The sequence below is a fragment of the Mytilus edulis genome, chromosome 1 (genome assembly GCF_963676685.1).
Source record: "Mytilus edulis chromosome 1, xbMytEdul2.2, whole genome shotgun sequence".
NCBI lineage: Eukaryota > Metazoa > Mollusca > Bivalvia > Mytilida > Mytilidae > Mytilus > Mytilus edulis.
In genome coordinates, this window is record NC_092344.1 from 76,174,604 (window position 1) to 76,191,679 (window position 17,076).

General features: G+C 31.3%; 1 protein-coding gene across 3 annotated transcripts in view; it reads left to right on the top strand.

Moving 5' to 3' along the window:
* LOC139490537 (histone deacetylase 6-like) overlaps positions 1 to 17,076 on the top strand; it is a 43,036-nt gene that overhangs the window by 21,734 nt on the left and 4,226 nt on the right. For all 3 annotated transcript variants that reach the window (XM_071277345.1, XM_071277364.1, XM_071277354.1), the window contains exons 13-29: positions 527 to 633; positions 2,396 to 2,521; positions 3,029 to 3,181; positions 3,947 to 4,000; positions 4,983 to 5,070; positions 5,811 to 5,851; positions 6,547 to 6,643; positions 7,949 to 8,020; positions 9,438 to 9,463; positions 10,340 to 10,444; positions 11,502 to 11,570; positions 11,827 to 11,953; positions 12,415 to 12,480; positions 12,817 to 12,876; positions 13,173 to 13,262; positions 14,250 to 14,353; positions 15,819 to 15,886. In XM_071277345.1, the coding sequence (XP_071133446.1) occupies positions 527 to 633; positions 2,396 to 2,521; positions 3,029 to 3,181; positions 3,947 to 4,000; positions 4,983 to 5,070; positions 5,811 to 5,851; positions 6,547 to 6,643; positions 7,949 to 8,020; positions 9,438 to 9,463; positions 10,340 to 10,444; positions 11,502 to 11,570; positions 11,827 to 11,953; positions 12,415 to 12,480; positions 12,817 to 12,876; positions 13,173 to 13,262; positions 14,250 to 14,353; positions 15,819 to 15,886 (1,453 nt within the window). The remainder of the gene's footprint in view (positions 1 to 526; positions 634 to 2,395; positions 2,522 to 3,028; positions 3,182 to 3,946; positions 4,001 to 4,982; positions 5,071 to 5,810; positions 5,852 to 6,546; positions 6,644 to 7,948; positions 8,021 to 9,437; positions 9,464 to 10,339; positions 10,445 to 11,501; positions 11,571 to 11,826; positions 11,954 to 12,414; positions 12,481 to 12,816; positions 12,877 to 13,172; positions 13,263 to 14,249; positions 14,354 to 15,818; positions 15,887 to 17,076) is intronic.

Genomic DNA, 17,076 nt, shown 5'->3' on the forward strand with positions numbered 1-17,076 from the left:
TGTAATAGAATGAAATAAAGCATAGAAGTATAGAATGGACAATGTGAAGAATTTGATCTATTTTTTTTATATTTGAACTATAATGATTTTTTCAGGATTACATAAGTAAAATATTTACTGTCATAACTACACATATTGCATAGTGAAAATAAAATGGAAATTTCAATGAACAGTCAAAAACAATAAGTTGAATTTGAAATTCGTCAGCACTAAATATCTTTCAGTCTTCTTTTTGGAATGGCACGAAACGTGGCACATTTACTTATATTATCTGTATTTTGCTTCTATAAACTAGGATGAATTTTATGATTTACAATAGCAGACCAATACATATGAGGAGTCTATCAAAATCAAATCTTCAACAGTGAACGTTAACAATTGTCATTACTGCTTCTAAATTTGCAGATATAAATGTCAAACTTTTAATCTGATTATAGCAGAGCAAAGAATATTAATAATATAAAGTTTAATACAACATTGTCAATTATGTAGGTATTAAACCATGAATTTTTTTGTTTGTTTCCAGGGAGGTTACTGCATAGACACATTAGCTGAAGGTGTAGCCTTGTCATTGAGGACTCTACTAGGAGATCCATGTCCCATGTTAGAACCTTTAGGAACTCCAGATCCAAGGTACAGTATAAAATTGAAGTTATTCTTCTCATTAAGGTCATTGCTATGAGATCCTTGACATTGTAAGACATCTTACCAGAACCACATCCAATTTCAGTTTGATAATCCAATTTACAGTTTGGTAATATAGCTTTGTAACGGAGGAAAATTTAAGGAGAACATAGTCCATTTGTATAACTATTAAAACCTTATCCAAAGAACAGTATGATGGAGTCAAAAAAGCGAGACATAGGTTTGCTGTTTCTGGCGGCAGCAGAAACAAAGTATTACCTTGTGATTAGATCTAGTTAATGGTGAACAACAAGTGGTATGTCAATCATATTTGGTATGCAGTTGTATAAGCATTGGCACATCTCATTTACATGGAGATTATTTGGCCTGACCCTCTATCATGGTCTGTGGACTTTGAAAATTTTCTTATTTTATATGTATTAGTTTGTGATTAGGTCAGTTTATGGGGAACCACTAGTAGAAGGTCAATCATATTTGTTATGCAGTTGTATAAACATTGACATAACTCATTTATATGGAGATTATTTGGCTCTGCCCCCTAGTCATGGTCTATTGACTAAGTTTTCATGCATTAGTTTGTGATTAGGTCATTTCAAGGGGAAACATTAGTGGCAGGACAGTGTTAATGAATATTCAGTTGTTTGTGCATTAGCACATATCATTTCCATGGAGAATATTTGGCCCCGCCTCTTCAGTCATGGTCTATCAACTTTGAAACTATTGCTCAGTTTACACGTATCAGTTTGTGATTAGAACAGTTTAAGATGAACTGCTTATGTTAAGTCGGTGATATTTGGTATACAAATTTATTGGCATTTGCAAGTTTCATTTCAATTGAGACTGTATAGCTCTTCCCTTCTTCATGGTTCATTGACTTGAATGTTTGTGTTTGTTTAAAGCATTAGCATTGGCACATCTCATTCACATGGAGATTGTTTAGCCATGAACCTTAGTCATGGTTCATTGACTTTGTATATTTGCATAACTTATGTAAGATGTTAAAGAATTGCTATTTTAATTTCATCATTTGCAAAAAGGCAAGAGATATCTCTGTGATAACAGTATATTTCACCAAGAAGAACAAACAGATCATTGTTTATTATTATAAACTTTAGAACCACATCTTGCATACATTATTTAGGTGTAGGTTATTTTCACCTGGCTGGGCAATTTTTGTCTATTTATAGAACGGTTAGCATAAGAAACAGTTACAAATTTTATGTTCCTGTCTCAAGGCAGGAACTTCTTATTGTCACTTGTTGTTGTTTATCAGATTTTTATATCATTTATTGATTTGTACATAAATCAGGCCGTTAGTTTTCTTGTTTGAATTGTTTTACTTTTTTAATATTGAGACCTTTTATAGCTTGTTATGATGTATGGATTTTCCTCATTGTTGAAGGCAATATAGTGACATAAAGTGGCAAACTTCTACATCATTTGGTCTCTGTTGGATAGTTATATCATTGGCAATCTTTCCACATCTTATTAGAATACAAATTTTGGATCTGACCCAAATGATGCCACAGAGCCAAACTATGTGTTCCAATTGACACATGATCTTTATCATTTAAAATTATAACTAAGTAAACTAGCCCACCAGCAACTGCTTAAAAAGTCAAGAATTGAATTTTAAATAATAATAATCTTTTATTTGTAAGCAATACAGCTTAAAGAAGAATAAAGTAAATAGTAGATGTAGCAATAATCGGCTTACAACTTTAATACAATTTTTGCATGTTTTTTTCAGGACAAGAGAATCAATATTAAATGTGATTAAAACGTTACGACCACACTGGAAATGTTTACAGTTTCAAGGACATTTATCAGATTCTGTAGTGTCTGAATTCAAGGGTGTGCTTGATTGGCCTCCTCAGTAAGTATAATTCTGTAGAGTCTGAATTCAAGGGTGTGCTTAATTGGCCTCCTCAGTAGGCATGATTCTGTAGTGTCAGAATTCAAGGGTGTGCTGGATTGGCCTCCTCTGTAAGTATAATTCTGTATTGTCTGAATTCAAGGGTGTTCTTGATTGGCCTTGATACAAATATGTACAAAAGTTTTATCAGGACAGTTATGATTATACTTTGTATTTCTGTTAATCATTTTTATTAGCAGAAGGTTGTGTATAGTATGATATTTAAATATAGATATATTTTTATCTTAGATAAGATATACAACTTATATATACATATACCAATGTACTTTACAATTGATGTAGGTGTTTGATAATGAATGATAGACAAAACACCAAATGTTGTTAAAAAGGTTGTTGTTTTAAAACACCTCAGAAACTAGCAGGAGTGAGCATGTGAAAAGCTCTAGAAAGTGTCAAAAATGTAGTATTTTTAGGAAAATGTATAATAAGATCTTACATTATTTTCAGGAGAGATGTCAAATTTTACACCAATGAGAGACCTCGTACCTTCTCCCTGAGTCAAGAATGTTATAATCCTGAATACTTAGATGCAGAAGAGGAACTCAAACTGAGAGTTGCTGAACTGATGAAAAAGCCTCTACAGCCCTGTGCACCAAACAAGTAGTGTAGGACTTTCTAAAGTTCTGTTATAAATATAGGGGGAATGAATAAATAAAACTGGGGAATTGGAGACAAATCTAGAATTGTAAAAAGAAATTGTTAAAGCCTATGATAATAAATGTGTTTCTATTTAAATGTTTTATTTAATTTTGTTCCTTAGTTTGCATTCATTGAAACTAGTATCATTTTCATTCAAAAACTGTATGTTCAAATTCTTTTATTGTACAAGATTTAAAAGGGTATAGGGCCATTTGAGCACCAACATTGTAGGACATTTAAGCGCCGGAATTTGAACCATACCTGGATTTTTAAAGAGGATATTTGAGCAAAATTTCCTGTGAAATTTAAACATGAGTTAAGAAAATCTTTTAGAAATGTAAGAAAAAAGTAAAATCACAAAAATTCTGAACTCCAAGGAAAGTTCAAAACAAAAGTCTGTTATCAAATGGCCAAATCAAAAGCTCAAAGACACTAAGCAAATGGATAAAAACTGTCATATTCCTTACTTAGTACTGGCATTTCTTATGTAGAAAATGATGGATTGAACTTAGTTTTATAGGTAGCTAAACAGCTCACTTGTATGACAGTCACATCAAATTCCATTACATTGATAATGATGTGTGAACAAAACAAACAGAAATAATATTTTAAAATGACAAATATACAGCAGTCAACATTGTTTTATAATCTTAATCACTAAACAATTATCACTTTAGACTATATAATGTAACTGTTATCATATGTAGTTTCTTGTTTACATTTCAGAGTATGCTTAGGCTATTCAGAACAGTCACTATTACATAAAGATATAAGTAGTGGGTAAGTCTTCACTGATATACCAATCATACTATGTTAGTAAAAAAGTGTCTGTATAATATCAACAGAAACCTTTTAAATAAGAAATAGAAAAAAGCACACGCAAATAGATTAAAAAACGTTATAAAGCAGTAAAAGAATTCGAATAAAAATGTTTTTTGACATTTTCTATGAAATCAAATATAGTTATATATAAGGAGCAACTCAACAAAGATTTCTGTCTTAAAATTTAAACAAAGTTTAATCATTTATACAATATGATAAGCTCTAATAGAACAGGGAATTGAATAATAATTGTAAATTAAAAGAATACACCTTTACAGAATCTTATGCATTTTGGGTAATATTTTTGAAAGCACACTTCAAATGGTTTTGATTGATTAAAAATGTCCCAAACATAGGAAATCATATTAATGATCTGTTGTTAATAATATTTTGGGGTACAAAGAACAAAATTACCCATAATCCTTTTGATTCTTAATTTGAGAATTAAACTGAGATAATGAAAGAACTGAAATTTATACTAATAAAATTGAGAATGGAAATGGGGAATGTGCCAAAGAGACAACAACCCGACCATAGAGCAGACAACAGCAGAAGGACACCAACAGGTCTTCAATGCAACGAGAAATTCCCGCACCCGGAGGCGTCCTTCAGCTGGCCCCTAAACAAATATATACTGGTTCAGTGATAATGAACACGATACTAAACTCCAAATTGTACACAAGAAACTAAAAGTTGAAATAATACAAGACTAACAAAGGCCAGTCTCCTGACTTGAGACAGTCGCAAAAATGCAAGGGGTTAAACATGTCTAGCCAATGCAGAAAAGTAAACGCATAACAATACGCACTTTAAAATTCAGTTCAAGAGAAGTCCGAGTCCGATGTCAGAAGATGTAACCAAAGACTGCATTTAATTGGAATTGTCATAGACAAATCACTCAAATTCTATGACTTCCATTTATTGAAGACTTATATTTCAGAGGCTTTGAAGAATGTCCAGAAAGATTACAACACCTCTGTAAAACCTTGAAGAATAAAGGAATATGGGATAGATGTTTAATAACACCGGTATATTTATTATTATTATACATGTTATATATGCAGTGGTGATCTCCAAAATCTTGACATTAACATTTGAGAAGATGAAAAACTTTAAAATTATAATTCAATCAACTGATCTTATTGGTTTATTATAGAATTTCTCACCTCCAATACAGGAGGTCACTCAAAATTTTGAAATTAATATTTATTGCTTCTCTAACAAACAGCATTTGATAGTAAGTGACTTGAAATTGTAATAAGTTTCAGAATTTATTGATATGTCTTCTGTAGACTTTTTAAGCTAGCACATCTTATTTTTACTTTTAAAATGTAAATTCAGAAATAATTGTGAGGTTTGCATTAATGTGAATAATGTGACTGAATTTGTATTGTAATAATAAGAACATGCATTCTCATATCTCAAGCATATATATAATTTATATATGCAGCTTTTCATGAAATTACAAAAATGCATCTCTTATTTTAGTCCAGTCTTCAAAAATGATATACTGTAAATTTAGAAATTATTGCGATGTTTTTTTCTTATTGCGAAAAATGTGACACGGTTATAATCACAATAATTTAAATTTGCATTTTGAAAATTTTTAAATGAATTAAACAATATTTTACTCAATATCGCAAAATTTAAATCACATTTTAGTCTAAAATGACAAAATTGCAATAATAAATGCATGCAATAATTTCTGAATTTACAGTTATGAATGCTTGCAATAGTTTCTGATTTTACAGTACCCAATATTTTTCAGGGAAGAAAAGCTACAGATGATGAATTATCACTTGCTCACAGGTAATACATAAATGTTAAAATGGTTGTTCATCTATCCTCTATATCTTCCTCCAACAGTTGGAGTACACCAACCTTACTATATAAAGGTTGGTTAAACTCTAGATGAATAAGCGATTAAGATGTTGACGATTTGAAAAATTTTGAAAGATCAAAACTTGAAAAGGGGGACCTTTGGGAATTTGAAAAATTTTGAAAGATCAAAACTTGAAAAGAGGGACCTTTGGGGCAGAGAGGTATAAGAAGGGCATGTTTAGTGATGACCACTTGTCTCTTAATTCTGACGTTGTGAGTTCCAACCCTGCTTAGTGCAATGTGTTTTGGATTCAAATCTTCATTCACAATGATTGCCAGTGCTCGTGGTGAAGGCCAATGGTTCTCTCCAGGTACTTAGGCTACTCTTCCAATACAAATGGGTTCAAATGAAACACCAACAAATAAACATTACAAATATCAGTTAGTAATAAATCCTGCAAATTATTTTGACTTGATTTTTAGAAGAAAAAAAATGATTCATTTCAAAGATAAACAATTAAAGTATTTCATTATGATATTTATAATTCATGTATATTAAAGTTATTGTATAGTGTGAAATAAAAGAGGAAAAAAATGTTTAACCCCATGTTAAATTTCAAGAAGACATATACTTTAAAATGATATTGTTAAATGATTAAATGTTTACAAATTGTACTTTTCAGTCCGGACTTCATCAGACAGCTGAAGAAAATAGAGACAATGGAGGAAGATGCTTTAATCAAATACCAGTCTTCTTTTAAATCTGTCTACTTTTGTCAGGTATATTGTGATACATTCTAATGCAACAACGTTTGTAACGTTCATTTTGATTGGAGAACGTCACTTTCTTACATGGCATCAATTGACAATTCTAATGCAACAACGTTTGTAACATTCATTTTGATTGGATAACGTCACTTATTTACATGGCATCAATTGACAATTGATGCTATCGGACGTACGCGCAAGCGCAGACGGCATATAACAGATTTTAAATACATGTTTTAACGTTGTTTTCTGTTAGTTTCATTAGAATGGAGATAACAGTATTGTATTTTAAGCTCCGACGGCATCAATTGGGGATTTGATGGTCGCAAATACCCGTTTACTGTCTCCGCTAACGCGTCGCCAGTAAACTTAATTTGCGACCATCAAATCCCCAATTGATGCCGTCGGAGATTAAAATACATTACAGTTATCTCCTAATTGATGCTATGGGACGTACGCGCAAGCGCAGACGGCATATGACAGATTTTAAATACATGTTTTACATTGTTTTCTGTCAGTTTCATTAGAATGGAGATAACAATATTGTATTTTAAGCTCCGACGGCATCAATTGGGGATTTGATGGTCGCAAATACCCGTTTACTGTCTCCGCTAACGCGTCGCCAGTAAACATAATTTGCACCATCATATCCCCAATTGATGCCGTCGGAGCTTAAAATACAATACAGTTATCTCCTAATTCTATTTGTATTGTTGACATTATTCTTTTATCAACTTAATCATACAAACAGTTCCTACCCAATGTCAAAGAACTCCTTTGCAATCTAGCTTTATTTAGTGCAGATTCTATGCTTAGCAATTATCAATAAAAAACAATCAGATAGAATTCTGGTCATGACATTAGTTTAATTTCTTTAAAAAAAATACCAAATAACAATAATAGTCAAATTCCTGAACTACAGGAAAAAATGTATGTATAAGATATTCATCACATTACATAAGAAATAGATATTATATAAAATAATTGTGTATTTTAAGGAAAAAAGTATACAAAAGTAAATAAATTTTTACATGTAATGCAAATTTTCTCTAAAAATCTAAAAGTAAAACGTGACACCAGTAATAGGCAACATAATAACATTCCAGTTCAGAAACTAGAATAATAATTATTGGCTTGAATCTAGATAAGCAATTAAAAGAATCGTACAAACAAATTTATTTGTACAGCACACATATTTCAGACATTTGAGGATTTTTATATTTCAAAATTTTCACCTGCAGTAAACTTTTAGTGAATTCTTCATTGCAATTTTTTAGAAGCACAAACTGAAGTAAAGTTTGTCTGTTTCATTTACAGGAGAGTTTCACAGCTGCTAGTTGGTCTGTTGGGACACTGCTTTCAGTTGTGGATGATGTTTTAACAGGACAGGTATGTGTTAAAATTGAGAAAGGAAATGGGGAATGTGTCAAAACGACAACAACCTGACCATAGAGTAGACAAAAGCCGAAGGCCACCAATGGGTCTTCAATGTAGCGAGAAACTCCTACACCCGAAGGCGTCCTTCAGCTGGGCCCTTAAAAAATATGTATACTAGTACAGTGATAATGGACGTCATACTAAACTCCGAATTATACACAAGAAACTAAAATTAAAAATCATACAAGACTAACAAAGGCCAGAGGCTCCTGACTTGGGACAGCCACAAAATTGCGGCATGGTTAAACATGTTTATGAGATCTCAACCCTCCCCCTATACCTCAAGCCAATGTAGAAAAGAAAACGCATAACAATACACACATTAAAATTCAGTTCAAAAGAAGTCTTGAGTCCCATGTCAGAAGATGTAACAAAAGAAAATAAATAAAATGACAATAATACATAAATAACAATAGACTACTAGCAGTTAACTGACATGCAGCTCCAGTCCTCAATTAAACTGATTGAAAGATTATGTCTTCATCATATGAATATCAGGCACAATCCCTCCTGTTAGGGGTTTAGTATCATACTAACATAAAATATATGAGAAGAACATAACCCGTGTCATGCCAACAACTTTTTGTATTAAGCTTCCCGTTTATGATATAGATATCAAGATCGAGGAAAGGGCAGTGGTCATTGTTAGTATTAGTTTTATTTAAAGTAAGTTCAACAGGATAGATTTTTTTAGTAAACATGCTGAGTGTAACATGAGTTTTGAACCATTGAATTGATGGGTACTGGTTTCAGATATACATTATGGTTTTACAGGCAATTTAAGTAGTCATAGGCCAGTTTTATATCACTGAGTATAACTGCATGGATAGTTAAGCACACTAGGAAAGTTGTCACTGCTCACTATTACTAAAATAACTTTTGAATATTGGTCAACTCCTGTCTGTTCTCAGCAACAGTTTGAAAGATCTAGACTGATCGGTAAACTTTTGTCAGTTTAGAATGATCCACAAAATTTTGGTAGAGCATAAAGCTCTTGTCCTTCTGTTTGTCCAACACTAATGGTTTCAGGACTATTATTTGTTTGCTATGGATTTGGACTGAATAAAATTGCAATATTGCTGAATTTGCTGCCCTCAATGTAGATTTTCACTGTTACTGCTACATGTTTTACTGTTTCAGAGTTAAATAATGATAAATTTTATTGTTTTTTCAAAGTATGCTAACTTTTTGATAGTGCAAAACAAGTAAAGATTTTTTTACTTTTAAATTCAATACGCTGTATTGTTTGAGAAGCCTTTGAAGGCTATGACAACACATATTTTTTGGACAGTGTTGTGTATATTCAAATTGACACATTTGGTTAGTGTAAAAATGGTATATTCATGCTTGTTTAAATATTTATTTTCAGTCTCAGAGTGGTGTTGCCCTAATAAGGTAAGCATACAAATTATTTTTAAACATTAAAACAATGACTTATGTTTATTAAAGTGCATCATAAAGATGTTAAGCTTTCAGCCTCAATTGTGTTGGGCCATTCAAACTCAATAATGTTTGGTTAACACTGTGACATCTCACACATGTCATGCCATTCAGGTTTGATTAGCCCCGAAAATTCTCAAATTCAAATTTAAAAATAAACTGGATTCATTATTATTCTTTGAAGACCCATTTTCTAGGATTTCAATAGGTATCCAGGAATCACAAATTCTAATGTACAATGAATGAATATTCTCCACTGCTGGTGGAGATTTATTTCCCCAGGGTATCACAAGCCCAGTAGTCAGCACTGCACTTTATGTGCTGACATGAATTATTATTGATATTGTTATATTTATAAATTAGCTGTTTACAAAGTGTTGAATTTTTTGAAATACTAAGGCTTTTCTACCTCAGGCATAGATTACCTTAGCTGTATTTGGCAAAACGTTTAGGAATTTTGGTCCTCAATGCTCTTCAACTTCGTACTTTATTTGGCCTTTTTAACTTTTTTGGATTCGATCGTCACTGATGAGTCTTTTGAAGACGAAACGTGCGTCTGGCGTATATACAAAATTTAGTCCTGGTATCTCTGATGAGTTTATTTCCATAGGAATATAAGCAGACCTTGCCAAAATAACGGTTTCAAATATTCATGAAAAATTAAATTGGTACTCATGAAAATAAATGAATCCAAAGTTATGAATTATTTTTTCCACAATACATTTAATAGTAATTGGTAACTAGAAGACATTTTTATTTTCTAAGATATATCTGCACTATATTTCCATTGGTAATAAAAGATCTATTAATCATGACTATACACCATTGCAGACCTCCAGGACATCATGCAGAGGCCAATACTACAATGGGATTTTGTATGTTTAATAATGTCGGCATTGCCGCCAAATACGCTCAACAAAAACATAATGTTAATAGGTAAGTTTAAAAAAAAACATGCACAAAAAAAACAAGAAATACTATATCAATTAGTACAGCACTGATCATACATGTATATACATTGATGATTTAATGGGAAAAAACAAAAGCAATAAGAATAAAGGTAAATGTCTGTACTAAGTAAGGAATAGACAGTTGTTTTCCATTTGTTTGATGTGTTTAGCTTTTGATTTTGTCATTTGATTAGGGATTTTCTGTTTTGAATTCTCCTAGAGTTCGGTATTTCTGTTTCAACACTTTTCTAAGATACTTAATTTCATTTTTACCCCAAATGCCACCTTCAAATCATTGTTTTATATATACCTGACCCTTTTGAATAGCTTAAAAGCTATTGCTATGCCTGAACTTCCCATTAGCTGTGTTAAAGGAGTAGGTCCGGTAAGGGCCGATTTTGGCCCCAAATTTCAGTTTCATCTAACGAGATATTTAGGACACTTTTTTAACACTTAAGTGTCTATTTCAATTGATTCGATTAGTTTATGTAAAAGATTTTAACTGATTCAGTCATTAAAAACGCTCCGATTGGAGCTTAAATATGAAAAATCTATCAAATATGCCAAAAAACGTCACTTTTCAGATGGTTTTCGTCAAAAATGAAAGTGGCCGCATCCGTGTTCATCCTCAACCTTTATATATGTTATGTATTATCATCAAATACAACTTACATTTCAATATTATGAATGAAAACGAATGCGGCCACTTTCATTTAAGACGGAAACCGTCTAAAATTTAACTAAAATGCTATAATTGTGAAGATTTCAGTAATTAAGCATGACTTTATGATGCTAGTACACGATATATGTACATTGTATTGTCAAAAACAGCACATATTTATGTAGCAGAAGCATTCTACTTTCCAAAAAATAGCTAAAAGATTACATTTTCACAATTTTGCAAAACTGCTGAATTTTGGGGCCAAAAAGGGGTCTTACTGAACCTACTCCTTTCTATAAATGCTTGCAACAAATATAAGTCGGGTGAAATCTATGTTTTTGTTTCATTAAGGGTAATAATTACCATATTATTTGTGTTTTAGAATTGTGATTATAGACTGGGATATACACCATGGTAATGCATTACAGACGTTATTTTATGATGATACAAGGTAAAAGTTGTATGTGAAAGGAAGCAATGTTATTTATATGCAAATATCTTTGTTGCATTGATAAATAAAATTAATAATATGAACATTTAAAGGTACTTTCGATGTTTAGATAGTTACAATTTACTTTAATTGATTATTCAAATTTTAAGATATTTAATTATTGCAATATTCATAATATTTTCATAATTAAGATAATTATAATCATGATAATATACTGTTTTAAAGTGTCAGAATAATAAACATTATGTATTTTCAGTGTTTTATACATATCACTACACCGGTTTGATAAAGGATCCTTTTATCCATATGGAGGGGAAGGATACCACAAGTGTGTGGGTGGAAATTCTGCTCAGGGATACAATGTTAATATTGCTTGGAACGATGTAAGTCAGATTTTATGCATGGATCTTTAGGTTAGAGAATTATAGGCAATGTTTTAATTTATTTCAGAAGTTTGATAATTTGAAAGTTTTATTGAATATTTGAAAAGATAAAAGAAAGATTCCTGTTGATTTAAATTGTTTACAGGTTTGTTCAAGAGTTCTTGGACTTAAATCATCACAGTCGAGCCAATTTTTTTACTGTCAGATGTTAGGCATTTTTTACATATTGCAAACAAATTTGAGTATAAAATTCTCTGTTAATGTGTTGATAGTTGCTTAATACAGGGAATTCCTGCTAACAATAACTGTTCTTGAATCAGATGTTGTTTTAGGCATGATTTTTGGGACAGTTTGATAGGAATATGTATGTCTAGCCTTAAACTTAAACATTATATTATAACCTATAAAACATTATTGTACTCATAAGCTACATCAATTTGATAGTTTGTTCTTTATTGAAGGAACCCAAAGGGGATTCAGATTACATAGCAGCATTTCAAAATGTAATCCTTCCTTTATGTTATGAGGTATTTATATATTGTTTATCTCATATATTAAAAATATAATAATTTCAGGTTACCTTTTGTTTTTTTAGATTTAGTTTAATTAAGACTTGAAGTGTAGTTTTATGACCAGAGATGAATGTTTCTTTTATAAAATGACAAAAAAAATATTGCATCAAAAAATGTACCCAGATTCAATATCATGTAGATATTGTGTATATAAAAATAAAATGTGGTATGATTACCAATGTCTTCATGTTTAACATGTTTTTACACAAATAAGAAAAGATAAAACTGATTTCCATAGTAAAAAATCATATTTAATTTCAATTTCTTTATTGGTTATCATTATCTTTTCAGTTTTCTCCAGATTTGGTTTTAGTGGCTGCAGGTTTTGATGGTGCTAAAGGAGACAATTTAGTAAGTGAATTTTGAACATAATTTGAATTCATTTTGTTGATATCAATTTTGCCATTTCTGGAGGTTGGAGTAAAAGAAAAACAATTTAAAGGAATTTATTAGGTTGCTCCTTTTAAAGTACCTAGCCATCTGTATTCTGTAATGCATCAATTATCAAAGTTCTTGGTTACTATTTACAAAAGAAAGTCTTGAAAATTTAAGATCTTATAAATTGTTTCACCATGGTTTGAAAGGACCAATTTTTATTTTGTCAGCCTTTGGAGAAAATAGAACATGTCTCTTTTAATTTATTTCAGGGAAATTACAGATTATCTCCAGAATTATTTGGTCACATGACTAGTATGTTAAAAGGCCTAGCTCATGGTAAAATTATTCTGGCACTGGAGGTAAGTTTGGTCACATGACTAGTATGTTAAAAGGCCTAGCTCATGGTAAACTTTTTCTGGCACTGGAGGTAAGTTTGGTCACATGACTAGTATGTTAAAAGGCCTAGCTCATGGTAAACTTTATCTGGCACTGGAGGTAAGTTTGGTCACATGACTAGTATGTTAAAAGGCCTAGCTCATGGTAAGCTTTTTCTGGCACTGGAGGTAAGTTTGGTCACATGACTAGTATGTTAAAAGGCCTAGCTCATGGTAAACTTTTTCTGGCACTGGAGGTAAGTTTGGTCACATGACTTGTATGTTAAAAGGCCTACTCATGGTAAACTTATTCTGGCACTGGAGGTTAGTTTGGTCACATGACTAGTATGTTAAAAGGCCTAGCTCATGGTAAAATTATTCTGGCACGGCACTAGAGGTAAGTTTGTTTAAAAAGATGGTCTGCAGATTCAATGTAACTTTTCTTCAGTTCAGGAATAGGACAAACAAAGCTAGTTCTACTGGAATATTGACTAGAATGGATTGGTTAACCTCATCTTTCCTTTTGGAAGTTGTTTCTTGCTAGGTCAAACTTTTGTTATTTTTATACTTTTAACAATTCCTTGTCTTAAAATTAGCTCTCAGTAGGATTTTAAGATGGTGAATTTTATTTTTAATTATTCCAAGCTTAATAGAATTGACTGATGTGAATAATTGCATTGATAGTTAGTGACAATACAATAAAAATACTGAGGCCACCAAATCAATAAATTATAAATTCAAGCTATTCTTTATTAAAATTGTACAAAGTTATACTTTTTAATTCAATCATCTATTGAAAGAAGTGAAAGATATATAAGGGACTTTGAAACTCATATATGAAAAGTTATCCTGAAGAGTAAGCAGATTCTGCTCCACAATTGGCAAATAATAAATGAAACATTATATATGGATAGTTTGATCCTTTTTTTTAGGGACTTGAACAAAACATATCATTACAAATGTTTATTGTAGGGAGGATATAACTTGGACATGACATCAGAATCAATGGCCTACTGTATTTCTACATTATTAGGTGACCCTTTGCCTTCTTTATCTTCCATGATACCAAGTCAAAGGTAAGAATTATTGAATTTTTTCTATGCCTGTAATTAATGTCATTAAATTTCAGACAAAGATATAAATCTGATGGCAGTAGTAACCTAATTTATTTGTATAAACCTTTATGAATACAGGAAGGAAACATGATTGTCTTGTATTCAGATGCCTCATATTCTGAAAACATAAGGAGATGTGGTTTGATTGCCAATGAGACAACTATCCACTCAAGGTTAAAATGAAGTGGATGTAAGCAATTATAGGAAACAGCTTTCAACAATGAGAAAAAAAAACATACTCTATATTTTGTTATAAAAGGACCATCATAAAAAATATGAAACTATTCAATTTAGAAAATTAAAGGTTTAATTTATAACAATACAATTTTTGAAGAAGAAAAAAATATGATAGTCCTGAACCAATGACAACCACTGAACTGCAGGCTTAGGACTTGGGACAGAATGTGTTGTTTGCTTTACTTACAGTTACAAATATTTCAAGTGTGTTCAAGACTAGAACAAATAAACAATACATAGGTCCTGTAAAATGGGCTGCTCAGAATCAAGTTCTGAAAAATGGGGGTGTATTGTATAGTGTCATAAATTCATCCCTGCAACTAGCCTACTCTTAACCCCTAAAAGAGTTGTTGCATAGTTGCCTTTGAAGTTATTTTCATGATTCAATGACTATACTGTAAATTCAGAAATTATTGCGTGCAGTTATTATTGCGATTTTGTCATTTTAGACTTAAATGCGATTTTAATTTTTACGATTTTGAGAAAAATCCGGTTAAATTCATATAAAATATTTCAAAATGCGAGTTTAAATTATTGCGTTTACAACGCAGTCGCATTTTTCGCAATAATAAAAACCTCGCATTTATTTCTGAATTTACAGTATTTAAACTGTCTATTTTTGTTGACAGATTACAACTGATATGTATTCTAATAATTCTTTATTCTGTAAGCAAATATACAGCTCATAAGATTAAATACATACACAAATTATACAGTTTACATAAACATAAACATATACAGCATTAATATATAGCGGAGTTTGGCATACAATTTACATTGGTAATAAAGCTACATAACAAAAAATCAAGTGTTACGAATTTTCTCTGCCTCATACAGGTATTTACCAAGCTTATTTAATTCTTTAATATTTCTTACAGATAGTAATTTGAAGGTAGATGGGTTTCTATAATAATATATCTTAATATATTTACTTCTGACATTTACATATTTATCACACTCTAATATAAAATGATATTCGTCTTCGATTGCTTTCTTATTACACATACATGTATTACAAACATGCTCATTTCTGGAAATATTAAAGTGTCTTCCAGTTTCTACATTAAGTGAATGTGAATTGATTCTATATATTGGTTTATCAAAACAACTCAAAGGCAATCTTATTTATAACATAGCAAATCACATATTGTAAATGTATTTTTTTTTTAATCCACTGTTTTCTTTTCAGTGCTGTGACAAGCATTTGTGACACAATAGATATACAATCAGAATTTTGGAAATCCTTACAATATAGAGGTAGGTATCAGTCAGGCTCTTAAAATATGTTTTAAAATTAGTTACAATGGTTAAGCATTGATTCTTTGTTATCGTGATAGAGGCATGATGATGAGACTGGTTACACAATTACAGTTTTTGGGATACGATTGCTTTCAAGCAATCTGTAGACTTTTACCGTTGACTTGGGGCTGCATTCCCTCACGTCAACCGTTTTATTCTAAACATCCAGCAACATCTCAGATTCTTATGATTGTCTTGCTTTAAAAGATAAAAACAAGCAAAAGGATTGAACATAAACAACTTTCCTGTAATGTTCTTCTCATAATCTTTATGTTTGATATTTCCCTTGACCTATATGGGTGTTTTTAACAACACGGAAAATCAGAATTAAGCAGTATTTATATTTAGTGTTTTTATAAATTTAGAAACACGTCAGAGGGAATTCCCCAGTTTTGATAAATGCGAGAGTTCTCTGAATTCCGATAATTCTATTTCTGTCATATAAGAACTGAAGTGAAGATTTTTCAGATTTTACCGTTATGAAACTGATATTTGATACTGTACTCTCATAAAGAAATGGAGAACCATTCATCATATCATTTAATAAGCGTTCTTGTTTCAAATCGCAAGTCACGGGTTTGTTTATGTATTAATGCGCATGCGTATAGTTTTCTTGATTTCAAGGGGTATCAGATTGAGTGGTTGCTCTGGATTCCCCGCTTCATTGATTAATTTGAAACTCATTGGATTCTTTCTATGTCTGTCTGCTATTGAGGGTTATTGTTGTTGCATAATTTTAAATCATATGCATCATTTAAATTAAGATAAATGTAGTGTTTACCTTTAACACCCCTTCAGCCGAAATGGAGTCTTCCATATTATCGTTTCGAGTTGTCTCCCTTCCGGAAGTATTTTCCGTCACAGTCGAAATACAATTCGACTCGTCAAGAAAAATTAACTCGTTAGATGTCGATAAACGTCGTATTATATTAAGAACGATCTCAATTTAAACAGAGGAGTGTGTACAGAAAAGGAGTCATGCCGACGGACCCAAAGGAAATTAATATTTAAAGAGTTAAAAATGGGGTTCCTCCTAGAATTAACGGCGATAAGATACGAAGTTAAATACCTTCTCTCACTCTCAGTGACTGCTGTGGAAAGTTATCTTGGAATTGATAGTACAAAAATAAAACACAATAAGTACATTG